The sequence below is a fragment of the Pituophis catenifer genome, unplaced genomic scaffold (genome assembly GCF_029215685.1).
Source record: "Pituophis catenifer annectens isolate HBS135680 unplaced genomic scaffold, rPitCat1.0.hap2 SCAF_2, whole genome shotgun sequence".
NCBI lineage: Eukaryota > Metazoa > Chordata > Lepidosauria > Squamata > Colubridae > Pituophis > Pituophis catenifer.
The window spans coordinates 178260831-178274475 of NW_027256882.1; the positions used below are offsets into that span (position 1 = coordinate 178260831).

A 13645-nucleotide genomic window follows, 5' to 3' on the forward strand; every position below is an offset into this window, starting at 1 on the left:
AAATCTCCCTGCTATCTTGGAATCCTACTTCTATCACTCCTCTTCTATTATTTCTGTTAGTGCATTTTAAGAATACCCTAGGAGCTATTCCATTCCAATAATTTACCTGGAAATGGGGTGCAAATTGTATTATTGTTACTTAGCCCTTTCAGACTTTTCAGGAGCCAATGAATGTACAGTAATTTTTCCAGGATGGTCTATCAGTAACTTTTTAATTTTTTTCTAAGCTCATGATTGTGCCATCAATGACTGTGCCTAGTCACTTTGTCCTCTGCCATCTCTTTTCTGATCGCCTTCAGTTCTTCAAGCATCAGGTTTTTCTTCAATGATTCTTATCTTTGCATTATGTGGCCCAAATATTTACACTTTAGCTTCATTATCAGTGTTTCTGTATGTAGTCGGTAACATTGAATAAATTGTTCTTTTGCAGTCCAAGATCCACCATATTTTTCTCCGGCACCATTATTCAAATTATTCTGTGTTCTGATGGTCAAGTTTTCATAGAAAACCATAGCCTTGTACCTATGATATCTGAGTGATATAGCTACACTTTCATATTTTGTCTAGCACTATCATAATATTTCTCAAAAGTAGCAGATATTTTATTTCATACCTATATGACTATCCATATAAATTTTTGAGTCTAAGAAGATAAAGTTGTTAGTACTTCAACTTCTCAAGCTATTAGCATCAAACTGGGATTTCTTGCTGACATAAACTTGGTTTTTATTATTTGTTTTATTACAGCTTGTGCACTTTCTTCTTTCATCTACAAGAAGAGATTCTTTAAGTCATCCATCACTTTCAGCTATCAAAGTACTATCATCAACATATCTGAGGTTAATGCTTCCCAGCAATTTTAATTAACATATTTCTTCTTGTGCGCTACTTCTGTCTAAGAGCTACAGTATAATTAAAGCAGCAATTCTATGTCCTTTATTTGGAAATATGCAAAGCGGAACTCAGTAGAATATTTCTTTGTTTTATTCAACCACTTTAATTTCACCAATCTTATAGAGTAGAGTAGATTTTTCTGCATATGTAGATGAAATTGTCTATTTTTCAACAGTGATGTGCATGTTTTAGAGTTTAAAGTGTATTTTTTAAAAATGATTCTCATGTCAGAATGAGTTTACACCTAAAGATCTTTCTAGCTTCCAATCATATTAGTTCCACAGTTAATACACTGTATGTATTCTTATTGCAGAATGTATTATTTAATGCAATAATACAGTTATGCATTTATAAACAAATGCTAATATCACTATAAACTAATAAAAAAGCAGCCCAATATTCCTATGGAAAAACTTTTCAGTTATGTTATTATTCTCAAGGTGAGACCAGATCAATCCTTTTCTATAAGAAACCAACCCTGAAGTCTGCAGCAATATAATTGGGGGGGGGAGAGAAGGGGGGGGAAGCAGAGGAAGACACTACCTCAGAAGGAGTGCGTTCTTTTAGTGGCACATCTGCATCAAAACATATTTCCAGCAGTGTAGTCCCAAAACTCCATTTGTCAGCTGCTGTGCTAAGGTTATTTACATCTTTGATACACTCTGGAGCAATCCACGGGATCCGGTCAACCCTTTCTTTATGAACAGAAAGAAATCAAAGATTAGGGATTGCTGGACAGAAAACAGAAATTATGCAAAATCTTGTACACAGATTGATTACAGTCAAGATAAGAAAAGTATTTCCTGGCATCCCGATATAGTCAGATGACTCCATCTCTGACTATTGGGGGCAAGTCTTTGGCCCCCTCGGAGAGGACCCGCAATCTGGGTGTCCTTCTGGATATGCAGCTGTCCTTGGAGGAATATCTGACGGCTGTGGCCAGGGGGACTTTTTGTCAGGTTCGCCTGATACGCCAGTTGTGGCCCTTTCTTGATCGGGATGCCCTGCGCACAGTCACTCATGCCCTCGTCACCTCTCGCCTGGACTACTGCAACGCTCTCTACATGGGGCTCCCCTTGAGGGGCACCCAGAGGCTCCAACTGGTCCAGAATGCAGCCACGCGGGTAGTTACGGGAGCTGCATGGCGCTCCCATACAACACCTCTCCTGCGTGAGCTGCACTGGCTCCCAGTGGTCTTCCAGGTGCGCTTCAAGGTGTTGGTTATCACCTTTAAAGTGCTCCATGGCATAGGACCTAGATATCTTCGAGACTGTCTGCTGCTACCGACGGCCTCCCATCGACCTGTGCGCTCCCACAGAGCGGGCCTCCTCGGGGTGCCATCAGCCAAACAATGTAGGCTGGAGACCCCCAGGGGGAGGGCCTTCTCTGTGGGGGCACCCACCCTCTGGAACTAACTGCCCCCAGAGATAAGGGGAATCCAAGACCTCGGTGCCTTCCACCGTGCCCTTAAAACCTTCTTTTTTCAGCAAGCCGGGCTGGCTTAACTTTTTAAAAATGTTTTAAATTGGTTTGATATTGTTTTTAAATTACGGGGCCAAATTTATATATATCCTTTCAATACTATTTTAATGTTTGTAATTTATGTTTTTATTTGGCTGTTCACCGCCCTGAGTCCTCAGGGAGAAGGGCGGTATATAAATTGGATATAAAATAAAAATAAAATAAAATATTAAATATTTACTCAGCAGCATGCAGGCTATCATGTAATATGCAATGTGAACATGACACATAGAGATCTTGTAATTCTTTCCCTTAAAATTGTAGGCATAACAAGTATTTGAATCTCATTTTCTACAAGTATAGTCCCCTTTAAACAAACCAGCAAACAAATGTATCCCTCCTTAAATAATCCACACTACTTTGAAGTATGGAAATATTGACTTGCTAGCAAGGGTTGGGGTCTGCTGAATTATTTCACCAGCAGGAAAAATAACTTTGCCCTCAAAGCTTTATAGCAAGTTGGGTGTCCAAAGATCATTCTTAATGTTCTTTGGAAGACTGAAGGCCATAAAACAAATGGAGTCACATCATATATTAAGGTGGTGGAGAAACTAAGTTTCTGAGTTGGAATTTGGTAATTTTCTTTATTTTTCAAATATTATATGTATATTTTAGGGCTTTAACTGTGATTTTTATCAATTCCCCACTTCAAAATCATAGGAAAGTCTCTCATCAATTCTCATCAATGCTGACCATAATCTTAAGGGCCACAAAAATGGAACTCAGACATTGCCATCTCTGCTTTACAACATCGGCTGATTTGACTTGGGCAGTAAAGTGAGGGGGCCTTCTTGCCAAAGTAGGATTTACACCTATATTTTCCAAGGTAATGAATATCAGTTTCAGCAGCACATATGAAAAGAATGTTTTTCCAAAGAAAAATAATTTAATGCTCACAGAAACTAGTATGGTAGGAAGAAGGCCAAGTTAGAAAACATTTTAAAAAGTACAATCTAACATGAATGAGAGGTTGTGTTAAAAATGTGAGAACATCAGCACAGACTTTTCTAATGTTCATTCTGCCTTTGCAGAAGATTGGGAATGCAGCATAAGGTCCCTTTGGAGTCAACTTTGCTTCTGATAGAATAAGGCACGTACTATCACTACAAATACAAGACCATCTATTAAAAAACCTTCGTCCCAGAAAGTCCAAATGCATACAAGCCCTCATATCACACAAAAGGATATGAAAACATTTATACTATTGATTTGATATGCTTTCAGAGAATCCTTCTATTCAAGCCTGCTAATATAATATATTCAGCTTGATCACCTCTATATACCTTGATCACAAATGTAAAGAGGAAACTATTTTCCAAATATTAACTGTTTACCTTCTTGGGAAAGCACAGTGAAGCTGACTCCTGGGTCACTGAGCTTAATGAAGGGCAGCAGGCCATCTTCCAAACCTTTCCTGGCCAACAGGATGTTTTTGGCACATACATTGCCATGCACTAGGTTTTTATCTTCCTACATAAACAAATACAATAGTAGATTGTGACATACTATATCTGATGTGTATCAGGAAAAAAGTGCTGCTCTTTAGAAAAAAAAAAAGAATGAACTTCCATCTCTAGATTCCTGTACAAGCTAATCTAGTTATTTTTGCATTTTGCCTCAGTTTTCTCAAAAGACAGCTGTTAAATAGAAAGTTTACAAATTCAGTAAATAAAAAATATATTTATTGTTCCTTAACCAAACCTCCCCGTAAACACATTTATTCATCACCACATTTATAAACCACCTAACTCATTAAGACTATGAGCAGAATACAACTTAAATGCAATGTTCACTACAATAAAATAACAGGGTGGGAGACACTAACACACTGATAAAACCCACCACCCACCTCAAGGGCACATACTATTTAGCACCTGGGAAAGGATCCAGGCTTTCAAGGACTGTTTAAAAGGTAGGAGGGTTGGATTAACTTGAACCACTGTGGAAGTACTCTTCCAAAGAGCCTTTGCTACAAGAGAGAACATGTGCCACATGAGTCCCATGGCACTATGAGTGAACCTGAAGAAGGTCCACTCTATCAGATCTTACTAGATGGGCAAAACAATGGGTCCCAAAATATTTAAACCCTTAAACTTGGGGCCTATTTACTAGCTATTCCTCTTCTCTAGGAATATAACCTGTCCTATACTGTAGGTGTTGTTTCCTTGTTGGTTCTTCAAGCTGAGAATCAGAGGAAATCATATTGCAATTCTGTCCTTCAAGGTGATGCTTTGAAATGTATGGATGCATGTTTGTGTTTATGTAAAGTACTTGTCTGCAACCTTTAAAGCAGTTGTGTTTTTTCTTGGAATCATTGGGGTATAAAACACCTTTTCAGAATCTAATCCAAAATACTTTTATAGCCCTTCTGATCAATATCCACACTAAATTACAATTCCAAAGAATTCAAATTCAAGGGCTGGTAATTAAAAATATGTATAAGAAAAAGAATCTTACAATTCTGCCATTTGAGTCACTATACATAACTCCAATAAAAACTGAGAATGGAGATCAGCCAAAATGACATCCAAACTTTCCAAGAAGACCCACCCACTGCAAATCCCCACCAACAGACTTACAAGGTAACTGAGGGCACTAGCTAATTGTGTTGCAATAGTGAATTTCCAGCCTACTGTTATCCGTCCTTTGTTATTACGCAAAAAGACATCCAGGGGACCATGTTCAATGAATTCTTCCACCATTATATCTGAAAACCAAACCAGAAGTAGGGATGAAAAATATGAAGCAAACAAATGGATTAGCATCCTTGCTCTATAGCAACAGGTATTAATATTGGCTACAAAGTATGAGCAGAGATGGGAATGGACTTTTCATATACTTAAGATAGATCTAAGACAGGGGTTCACACACTCAGGGCCATATGCACCTGAAACGTCTTTTTTGCAGTTTCTAGAACCACTATTTCTCATCATTTTGAGACATAAATTAAGTCAAATCATTGGTGTAAGACCTATAAAAACTCAATTGTTTAAAATTAAGAACTTCCTATGTGAAAAAGGGAGTAAAAATCAATCCCACTCATTTAGTACAATAGTCTAGTTCCCTGTGGCTTCTGAATATCTCAGAAATATTAAGTGCACTGTTGGCTATCAAAAAGTATCCTAATCTAAAACAGCCGCAGAAGAAAAACGACCTATTGGTTAGAAATTGGACAACCCTGTCAAAATATATTTGGGTTTAACACACTTTTTTGCTAGATGCAAAAAGAGATAAAACAGTATTAAGCAAGTAAGAATGAAAAGTGATGCAAAGGTACGTCTTGAAGTTTGTAGGGTAGTTGAAGAAACAGAAGAAATATATTTGGAAGAAGCAAACAACACATGCATGAATCTTTCAAAGGATACAATTAATACTCACTCTCTGAACCCCATACACAAACCCCATGAACAAAGGCTAAATGGATATGGGACACCTGGCTCATCAGGCTGGCTGTTTCAAAGAATGCCTGCAGAGAAGAAAGGGAAGGCATCACATCCAGATCACTGGCCAAGGAACATAGCAGGAGCAGTCTAATCTATACATGGCCTCCTAAACTACCAATTAATTCTTGGCCTAAAGCTAGAGCACAGAACACCTGTTGCCATAAAGCAATAGTTAATTTCTTATTCATTATTTTGTTTTTCTCCACAAAACAACAATGGGTTCATTTTAAAAGATAGGCTAAATAAGCTTTCCTAACAAAACAAAAAAACTTTCTCAACATGAGTCCTTGTTCAGATGTAATTTCATTTCTCTTGCTTATTTTTAAAGCAATATCATATATCATTTACATACATAAGAGTTTAAGTACAAGGGAATAAGATAAGTTAGAAATGCTGGTAGCTTATCCTGGTAGGTAAGTAGCCTTGGTTTAGTTACTCATTACTTTTCAGCAGACAGCAAATAAATAGATAGAATACAATATTCCCACAAGATTTACTAATGTTCTGCCCACCCACCCCCAAGATGGCGCGTTGAATGGCAGAAGGATTTTTCTCTCCAGCTGATGGTATTTCTCTGCCAAAGTTGGTTTGACTAACTTACTAAAGTTCCACTCCTAAAATATATTTTTATAGGTCTACTCACCAGAGCAATGTCTCTATGACTTGGGTCCAACATCTTGAGTACCACATGCATCTCACAGCTATTGTTATTCTGCTCAGTAGAAAAATACTCTGCCTCATCATCACTGTTGATCCCACTGCATACATGAAGTACACCATCATAAATATTGGTTCGTGTTCCTTGTCCCAAGTGCGCTCTCTGATGGAGAACAATACAGCAGTGTTAGTTAAACCACTTTCCTTTACAACACAAAAGCTATTTAATCCTTCAATTCCATACTGAGCCAAGAATTGATTCATAATTATTTGAAAATTAATAAATTCAAAATCCTACCTGTGTCAGCCAAAGGTTTTAAAAAAAGGAGACAGTAATCTCCATTGTCAAGCATTTAAATAAATAAATAAATAAATAATTTTATTTCTATACCGCCCTTCTCCCGAAGGACTCAGGGCGGTGTACAGCCAATTTAAAAACACAAGACACAACAATGATTAAAAATTAAAATAATTAAATAAATTTGGCCGGATTAAAACCCCAAAAATTTAAAATACCCCAATTAAAATTATTATGTTGATAGCCCGGCCTGGCGGAACAACAGGGTCTTCAATGCGCAACGAAACACCCAGAGGTCGGAGATCTTACGTATTTCCGGGGGCAGTTCATTCCACAGGGCTGGGGCTCCCACAGAGAAGGCCCTCCCCCGGGTGTCGCCAGCCGACATAACTTGGCTGATGGCACCCTGAGGAGACCCTCTCTGTGGGAGCGGACTGGTCGGTGGGAGGCTATTGGTGGCAGAAGACGGTCTCGAAGGTACCCGGGTCCTATGCCATGGAGCGCTTTAAAGGTGGTAACCAACACCTTGAATCGCACCCGGAAGACCACTGGGAGCCAGTGCAGCTCGCGCAGGAGGGGTGTCACGCGGGCACAACGGGTTGCGCCCATAACCACCCGCGCGGCCCCGTTCTGGACCAGTTAGAGCCTCCGAGTGCTCTTCAAGGAGAGCCCCATGTAGAGAGCATTACAATAGTCCAGCCGGGAGGTGACAAGGGCATGAGTGACCGTGCGCAAGGCATCCCGGTCCAGAAAGGACTGCAACTGGCGGATCAGGCGAACCTGATAAAAGGCCCCCCTGGCCACGGCCGTCATGTGCTCTTCTAAAGACAGCCGTGCGTCCAGGAGGACACCAAGATTGCGAGCCCTCTCTGTGGGGGGCAAAGATTCACCCCCAATAGTCAGCGATGGCACCTGCTGACTATATCGGGACGCCGGCAGCCACAGCCACTCGGTCTTGGACGGGTTGAGTCTGAGCCTGTTCCTCCCCATCCAGACCCGCACGGCCTCCAGGCAGCGAGACATCACATCAAGGGCATCGTTAGGGTGGTTTGGGGTGGAGATGTACAGCTGAGTATCATCAGTGTACAGATGACACTTCACCCCAAAACCACGGATGATCTCACCCAGCGGCTTCACATAAATGTTGAACAGAAGGGGCGAGAGGACCGACCCCTGTGGCACTCCCCATGCGAGACGCCTCGAGGTCGACCTCTGCCCCACTGCCAACACGAACTGCGAGCGGTCGGAGAGGAAGGAGGAGAACCACCGCAGAACGGTGCCCCCTATTCCTAACCCTCTCAACCGCTGCAGCATGATACCATGGTCGATGGTATCAAAAGCCGCTGAGAGATCTAATAGGACTAGGACAGAGGAGCAACCCCTGTCCCGAGCCCTCCAGAGATCATCCACCAACGCGACCAATGCCGTTTCTGTGCTGTGCCCCTGCCTGACTGGCATGGGTCTAGATTTACCTTGCTTTACTCAAATCTCTACTGAAAGTCTACTTCCAAAGCCCCAGAAATACAGGTAAACAAAATTGGAACTATTAGTAGCTTCTAAGCCATAATTTGTATTTGTTGATATTACTTCTGAAACTGGTAAATAACGCTAGATCCTTTTTGGCTGATATCCTTACAAACCCAACCTTTCATTTTCTAATGTATACAAGCCAACTCTCCTGACCTGTATAATCTCATTCTTCCGAATCTGATGAAAACTCAGCTGAGTCAAATTCAGAATCTGCCTTGTGCTGTCTTTCACTTTTCGTGTGATGATCAAGTCTGAGATCTCTGCAGAACATAAATAGTTCAAAAGTTCTGATTAAGAAATTACACTAAAACAGTAGAACAGAATCAGAACATTTATAAGGAAACATTTAGCAATTTTATTCATTCCCAGAAAATAATTAGCATGGATGACAATTGTTTAATACTACCAAGGAAAATATGTTTCCTAGAAACAGCTTTTAATTTTAAAAATGTACAATGCAGATTTTTTAAAAAAATTGTTCCTGAAAGTATTCAATCAAAAATTCTTCCTGAAACTCATTATTTCTGCCAACGTGTTAATGTCAAACAGTACATTTTGCTACATATTAGTTCTGGCAACTTTGCCCTCCCCTCATAGCATATGTGCTTGCCGAGGCAATCCAGACCTCTTCACAGTTTCTCCTCCAACTGCCATTACAAATGAAGCTATGTGTTGTGCCCGGATACAATGGAGTTGATTTTCTAAGACTTGGACCATATCTAAGAAATGCCTATCCTAGGAAATACATCTTGTATTCATGCTGATCTATTTTGATAGAATTTTTATCAGTTAGATTTAATTTTAAATGCCTGCACTATAAAACAATAGAGGCTATTATGTTATATATTTATATTTTCATTCTTTTTCTTGAGGTCTTTGCTATCAGAATTAACTTTATTTATTAATTTATAACATATGTATAGCTGCCCAACTTGCATAGTTACTCTTGATAGTGTACATAATAAAACCATCAAACTAATAAAACCATTAAAACTATTAAAACAATCAATTTAAAAATCAAAATTAAAAAATAGAATGGTGGTAAAACATGCAAACAGTACATTCAATTAACTGTCATATGGTCATCTAGCAGGTTGCACTTTATCATGGGATTCCTAAACTAGTTGATAGAAAGTTAGTTAGTTAGTTAGTTAGTTAGTTTGATTTGTATACCGCCCTACTCCCGAAGGACTCAGGGCGGTGAACAGCCAAACAATAAAATACATAGATACAAAAAATTTAAAAAACCAGATAAAATAGAATTAAACCATTTTGGCCCAGACAAATTAAAACACCCCAATAATTTAAAAACAGATTAAAATTTACATATTAAAAAGAGGGAAAAGATTAGGCCAAGCCCGCCTGGTGGAATAAAAAGGTCTTCACAGCGCGGCGGAAGGTGCGCAGATCCGGGATCCTTCGTATCTCCGGGGGGAGCTCATTCCAGACAGTAGGTGCCCCCACAGAGAAGGCTCTCTGTTTAACCTTCCTTCCCCTCCATCTTTCTTTATGCAACTATCCTACTATGCAACTATCCTATTCAGAATCATCATAAATAATACTACACACATAAACACAAAAATCTTTAATCTTTTCTTAAAATAATTGTCCACAATAGTCCTGTTGGATGGGGAAGGAAGAGGTTTCTGAACATGGTATTTCCCAACTTTCTTCCCTCTAACTCATTCCAGGAATGTCTTACTAGGATGATTAATAAAAATGGCCAAGCAAAGGAAGAATCACAATATAACTGGAACACGTTTGTAGCATGTTTTTTGCCCAACTGCTTGCCTTCTCTTTTCTAGTAAGGATCATACTCAATAGGCCAGTTACTATTTTAAAGAGCTCTATAAATCCCATAGAGAATCTTTTTTGGCAGATTTAAAACATCAATGAATAAGCAAACAAACAAGTAGCAAAACATTTGCAATAAACCTCAATAGAAACTTATATTAAAGAAATAAGAACACAAGCATATGTCTTTCCTATGAAATAAGAATAAATAGGCAGAGTCAAAATATTCCTTTTCATATTCAAAGGAGAATATTTTGTGACTTTCACCATCAAAAATGTTTTTAAATTAAAGATTTTGCACATATCTAGAGGCCTTCTATGTCACTTGCATATTTAGCTGTTTTTTACTATAAAACTAAAGACAAGATAGAGACAATTCTTGCTAGAAACTCAAATATAAATAAATAACAGCTTCTATCTAAATAAAGTCATTTCTGTAAATCTTAGCTATGAAACCATGATACAGACACAATTTCATCCTAAATCTTAAACATTTTTAAGCTAGAGTTTCTAGAAATTTATTTTTTCAGAAATGAGAAACTGTATTTAAAAATTATTTAAAACCAGAAGTTCTACTTTCCTCCTTTCACATACATAGGACACCAGCACCCTAGACTGAGATTATGGGTTTTTTTGATTGATTTAATAAAAAAAGTATCTGCTAAATTAAATACATATAAAGGCAAATACAGATACATATGCCAAAGGTTTAAATGTAGACTGTATCCACATACTATAGCTGCTGATGGCTCCTCTTTCTATAGTACATCACTATGACCTGATCCATCTAATTCACTGGACAAATTTCACTTTTAGCCTATGTAGTGGGAAAAGATAATTTTGATTTGCTGTGTACCTCCTGGTTTTGGGAGGCAGCATCTCTTCAAACTGAAGATGTCAGTTCCAGATTTTAGAGTACAGCCTTTGAGAGCATTCATTAGTTCTTGGACACTAGGAAACTCTTGCTCCCAGCCTTCAAGTACAAAGGAATTTCCTTTCCTCTGGATCCGGAACTGTCTATAGTTTGCATTACCTTGGGTATTGATACTCTGGTGAAAAAAAAAACAGTAAGGAAAAAAGTAAGATATGGATACCTATTTATATAATCAGTCAGTAGCCTGTTCTGGAAGCAGTTTACCACGATGCTAACAAGAATTCATTTCCATGCATAGTTGGAGGGTTTAACTTAGTGGATAGCATTCATTTTTAGTATGGTACATATGGTCCACTTTCCTTTTCTGAAATTCTCAGATCAGGGATATAGTTGCTACATTACATTATGCTCTCATATACAAAGTTTTACACGTCTTCCAACTTCACTGTCAGGAAGAAGAGGATAATTTCTCTCTGTTTACGTAATGTGTGTTTTCTATTTATATTGACCACAAGGAGGCAGTGAAGGACAACTTTCATTCTATTTGGGATTCATCAGGATACTATCAGACATACTTTTTCTGGGATTCAAACCTGCTAACAGAAAGAGAATTCAGTTCCTGGTAGAGTTTGAATTCCACAGAAAGATCTCTGGTTACCTATGCCTTATGAGTCCCAAACAGGACAAAGCTTGTCATGCACTTCTTCTTTAGTTCACATTATTGATAGAGCATATTTTATGGAAGCAAAAGTTTCTACATGGTGCTAGATAAGCTTCTGTCTGAAAGCCTGGACAGTTATTCTGAATCCATATCAACAGTTCTGGGCTTGAGAAAAACTAATTACCTGACTTGATACAAAGCAATTTTATATATTTACCGTACATTTACAGAAGATTTTTGCACTCCTACTTTAGAAACATGCTGCCTTTACATCTAGGAAGTTGCTAATGTATTATTTACTTATCTTTTAAAAAATCCTCAGAACATTAAAACAAAAATTTATGTAGCTTTTCTCTAGCTTGTACTCTATAGAGACATGAACATTTGATCTCAGAATTCTCAGCAATATTTGTTGTCTGGGATTTCTGAAAAGCAAAGGATACATTCAGAGAATACAAGCTTAGGAAAGCTGGTTTACAGAATCAAAAAAGCTCATTACCATTTTCACATCTCTTACTTGGCCATTCTTCAGTACTGATAGAATCAATCTGTTGAAATCAAGGACACTCCAACGGAGGGCATACAGCCCATCTTCCTGCCCTTCGCGCTTCAGCTTAGCCAGAATGAACTCTTCCCTAGGAAGAGAAAACTTTTAGATATGATGTGGAAGCTCCCTTCTTTCAAACCAGATCATGGAGGACAGGAGGCTTGATTGCTTACTGCATGGGTCCATGAATACCATTCTGGATGCTCATAACGAGTTGTGGTGGGGCAACTTCATGACACAGATAATGGCTAGAATCAGCTGTTAATCTGAAGTAACCATCTACTAATGAAATCAAGGAGAGAGCAGCTTCATGGGATGACAGAGTCAAATCCTGTATTTTTTTTTTTAAAAAAAAGGAAAAGCACAATTGTTAGTCCTGAGCTACAGGGCCAAAATAAAAGCCCATTAGAAGCTGTACATTTTATTCAGCGAATCTGTACAAATGTGTTGCTTTTGGTTACTAATATTTTTGCTTATACATCCTCCTCTCCAATTCAATTAATATCACATTCACTGCCTTATATAGAGCCATCAGATTTAACATAGATAAAAAAATAATGACCAGCTCCAGCACAGTAAAAATAATCTGAACTACATTTAACTCTCAATATTCATGTTTTGTTCTTTAATTACTTACAGCATTCATCAAAAACATGTAAGTCATAACTTCACACAAAAATGGTAAAATAGTAGTAGGACACTCTTTCACCTACCAGACACTTGTTGTCTTGCCGATGGATGCTGATGTTGCAATCTTTAACAACAATATGTGTGATCTCTTGAAAATCACAGAAGTGTGCCCATTTAGCTTCACATTGCTCCACTGGTTGGTAGGACTGCTTGAACTTGTGCTCCTTAGTCTTGACTTTCCTCCCAAAATAAATTTTATGCGGCTGACTTTGTGGTTTCTGCAAGAATTTTAAAGTGAGTTTTGGAATCTTTGGCAGTGATTATAATATAATTATGTAACACTCTTTCTATCAACTAGCCCTAATAGGCCATCTTCCAAAGTTGCAGAATCAAGATATCCATTCCCTTGCATATACTCATACATAAAAAATGAATAATTTATTCTTCACTTGCAGAAATGTAGGACTTCATAAGCCACACTATCAACTTGGCCCTCAAGGTGAACTGGATCTGCATTTTCTAGAAGTTGGAAACTAAACTGTCAATTATTGCTGAACTTCTACTATGAAGAAACAAAATTGTAGATGACCATGCTACCTATTATTGGGGAGGAATAATTCAAAACAGGAACAGGTAGCATATTGCCTTTATAAAAGCAAATTAGCTTTTATAATTTTTTATAAATACGCTTATAGATTTTTATAAGCATATTTTTGATTACCAAATCTACAACCTGAACATTAGACAGAAGTCAAGTGGAAAGAAAAGGATGCTTATAGGTCCCAGAATTCAATAG

The 13645-nt window shown here is 38.2% G+C and overlaps 1 protein-coding gene across 1 annotated transcript in view; it reads right to left on the bottom strand.

Moving 5' to 3' along the window:
• Positions 1–13645, bottom strand: part of TYK2 (tyrosine kinase 2) — a 67136-nt gene that overhangs the window by 14576 nt on the left and 38915 nt on the right. The window contains exons 7-16 of the mRNA XM_070938199.1: positions 12933–13127; positions 12393–12550; positions 12172–12307; positions 10994–11186; positions 8497–8603; positions 6502–6678; positions 5794–5881; positions 4995–5122; positions 3750–3885; positions 1438–1589 (exon numbers count right to left, since the gene is read on the bottom strand). Coding sequence (XP_070794300.1) covers positions 1438–1589; positions 3750–3885; positions 4995–5122; positions 5794–5881; positions 6502–6678; positions 8497–8603; positions 10994–11186; positions 12172–12307; positions 12393–12550; positions 12933–13127 — 1470 coding nt within the window. The remainder of the gene's footprint in view (positions 1–1437; positions 1590–3749; positions 3886–4994; positions 5123–5793; positions 5882–6501; positions 6679–8496; positions 8604–10993; positions 11187–12171; positions 12308–12392; positions 12551–12932; positions 13128–13645) is intronic.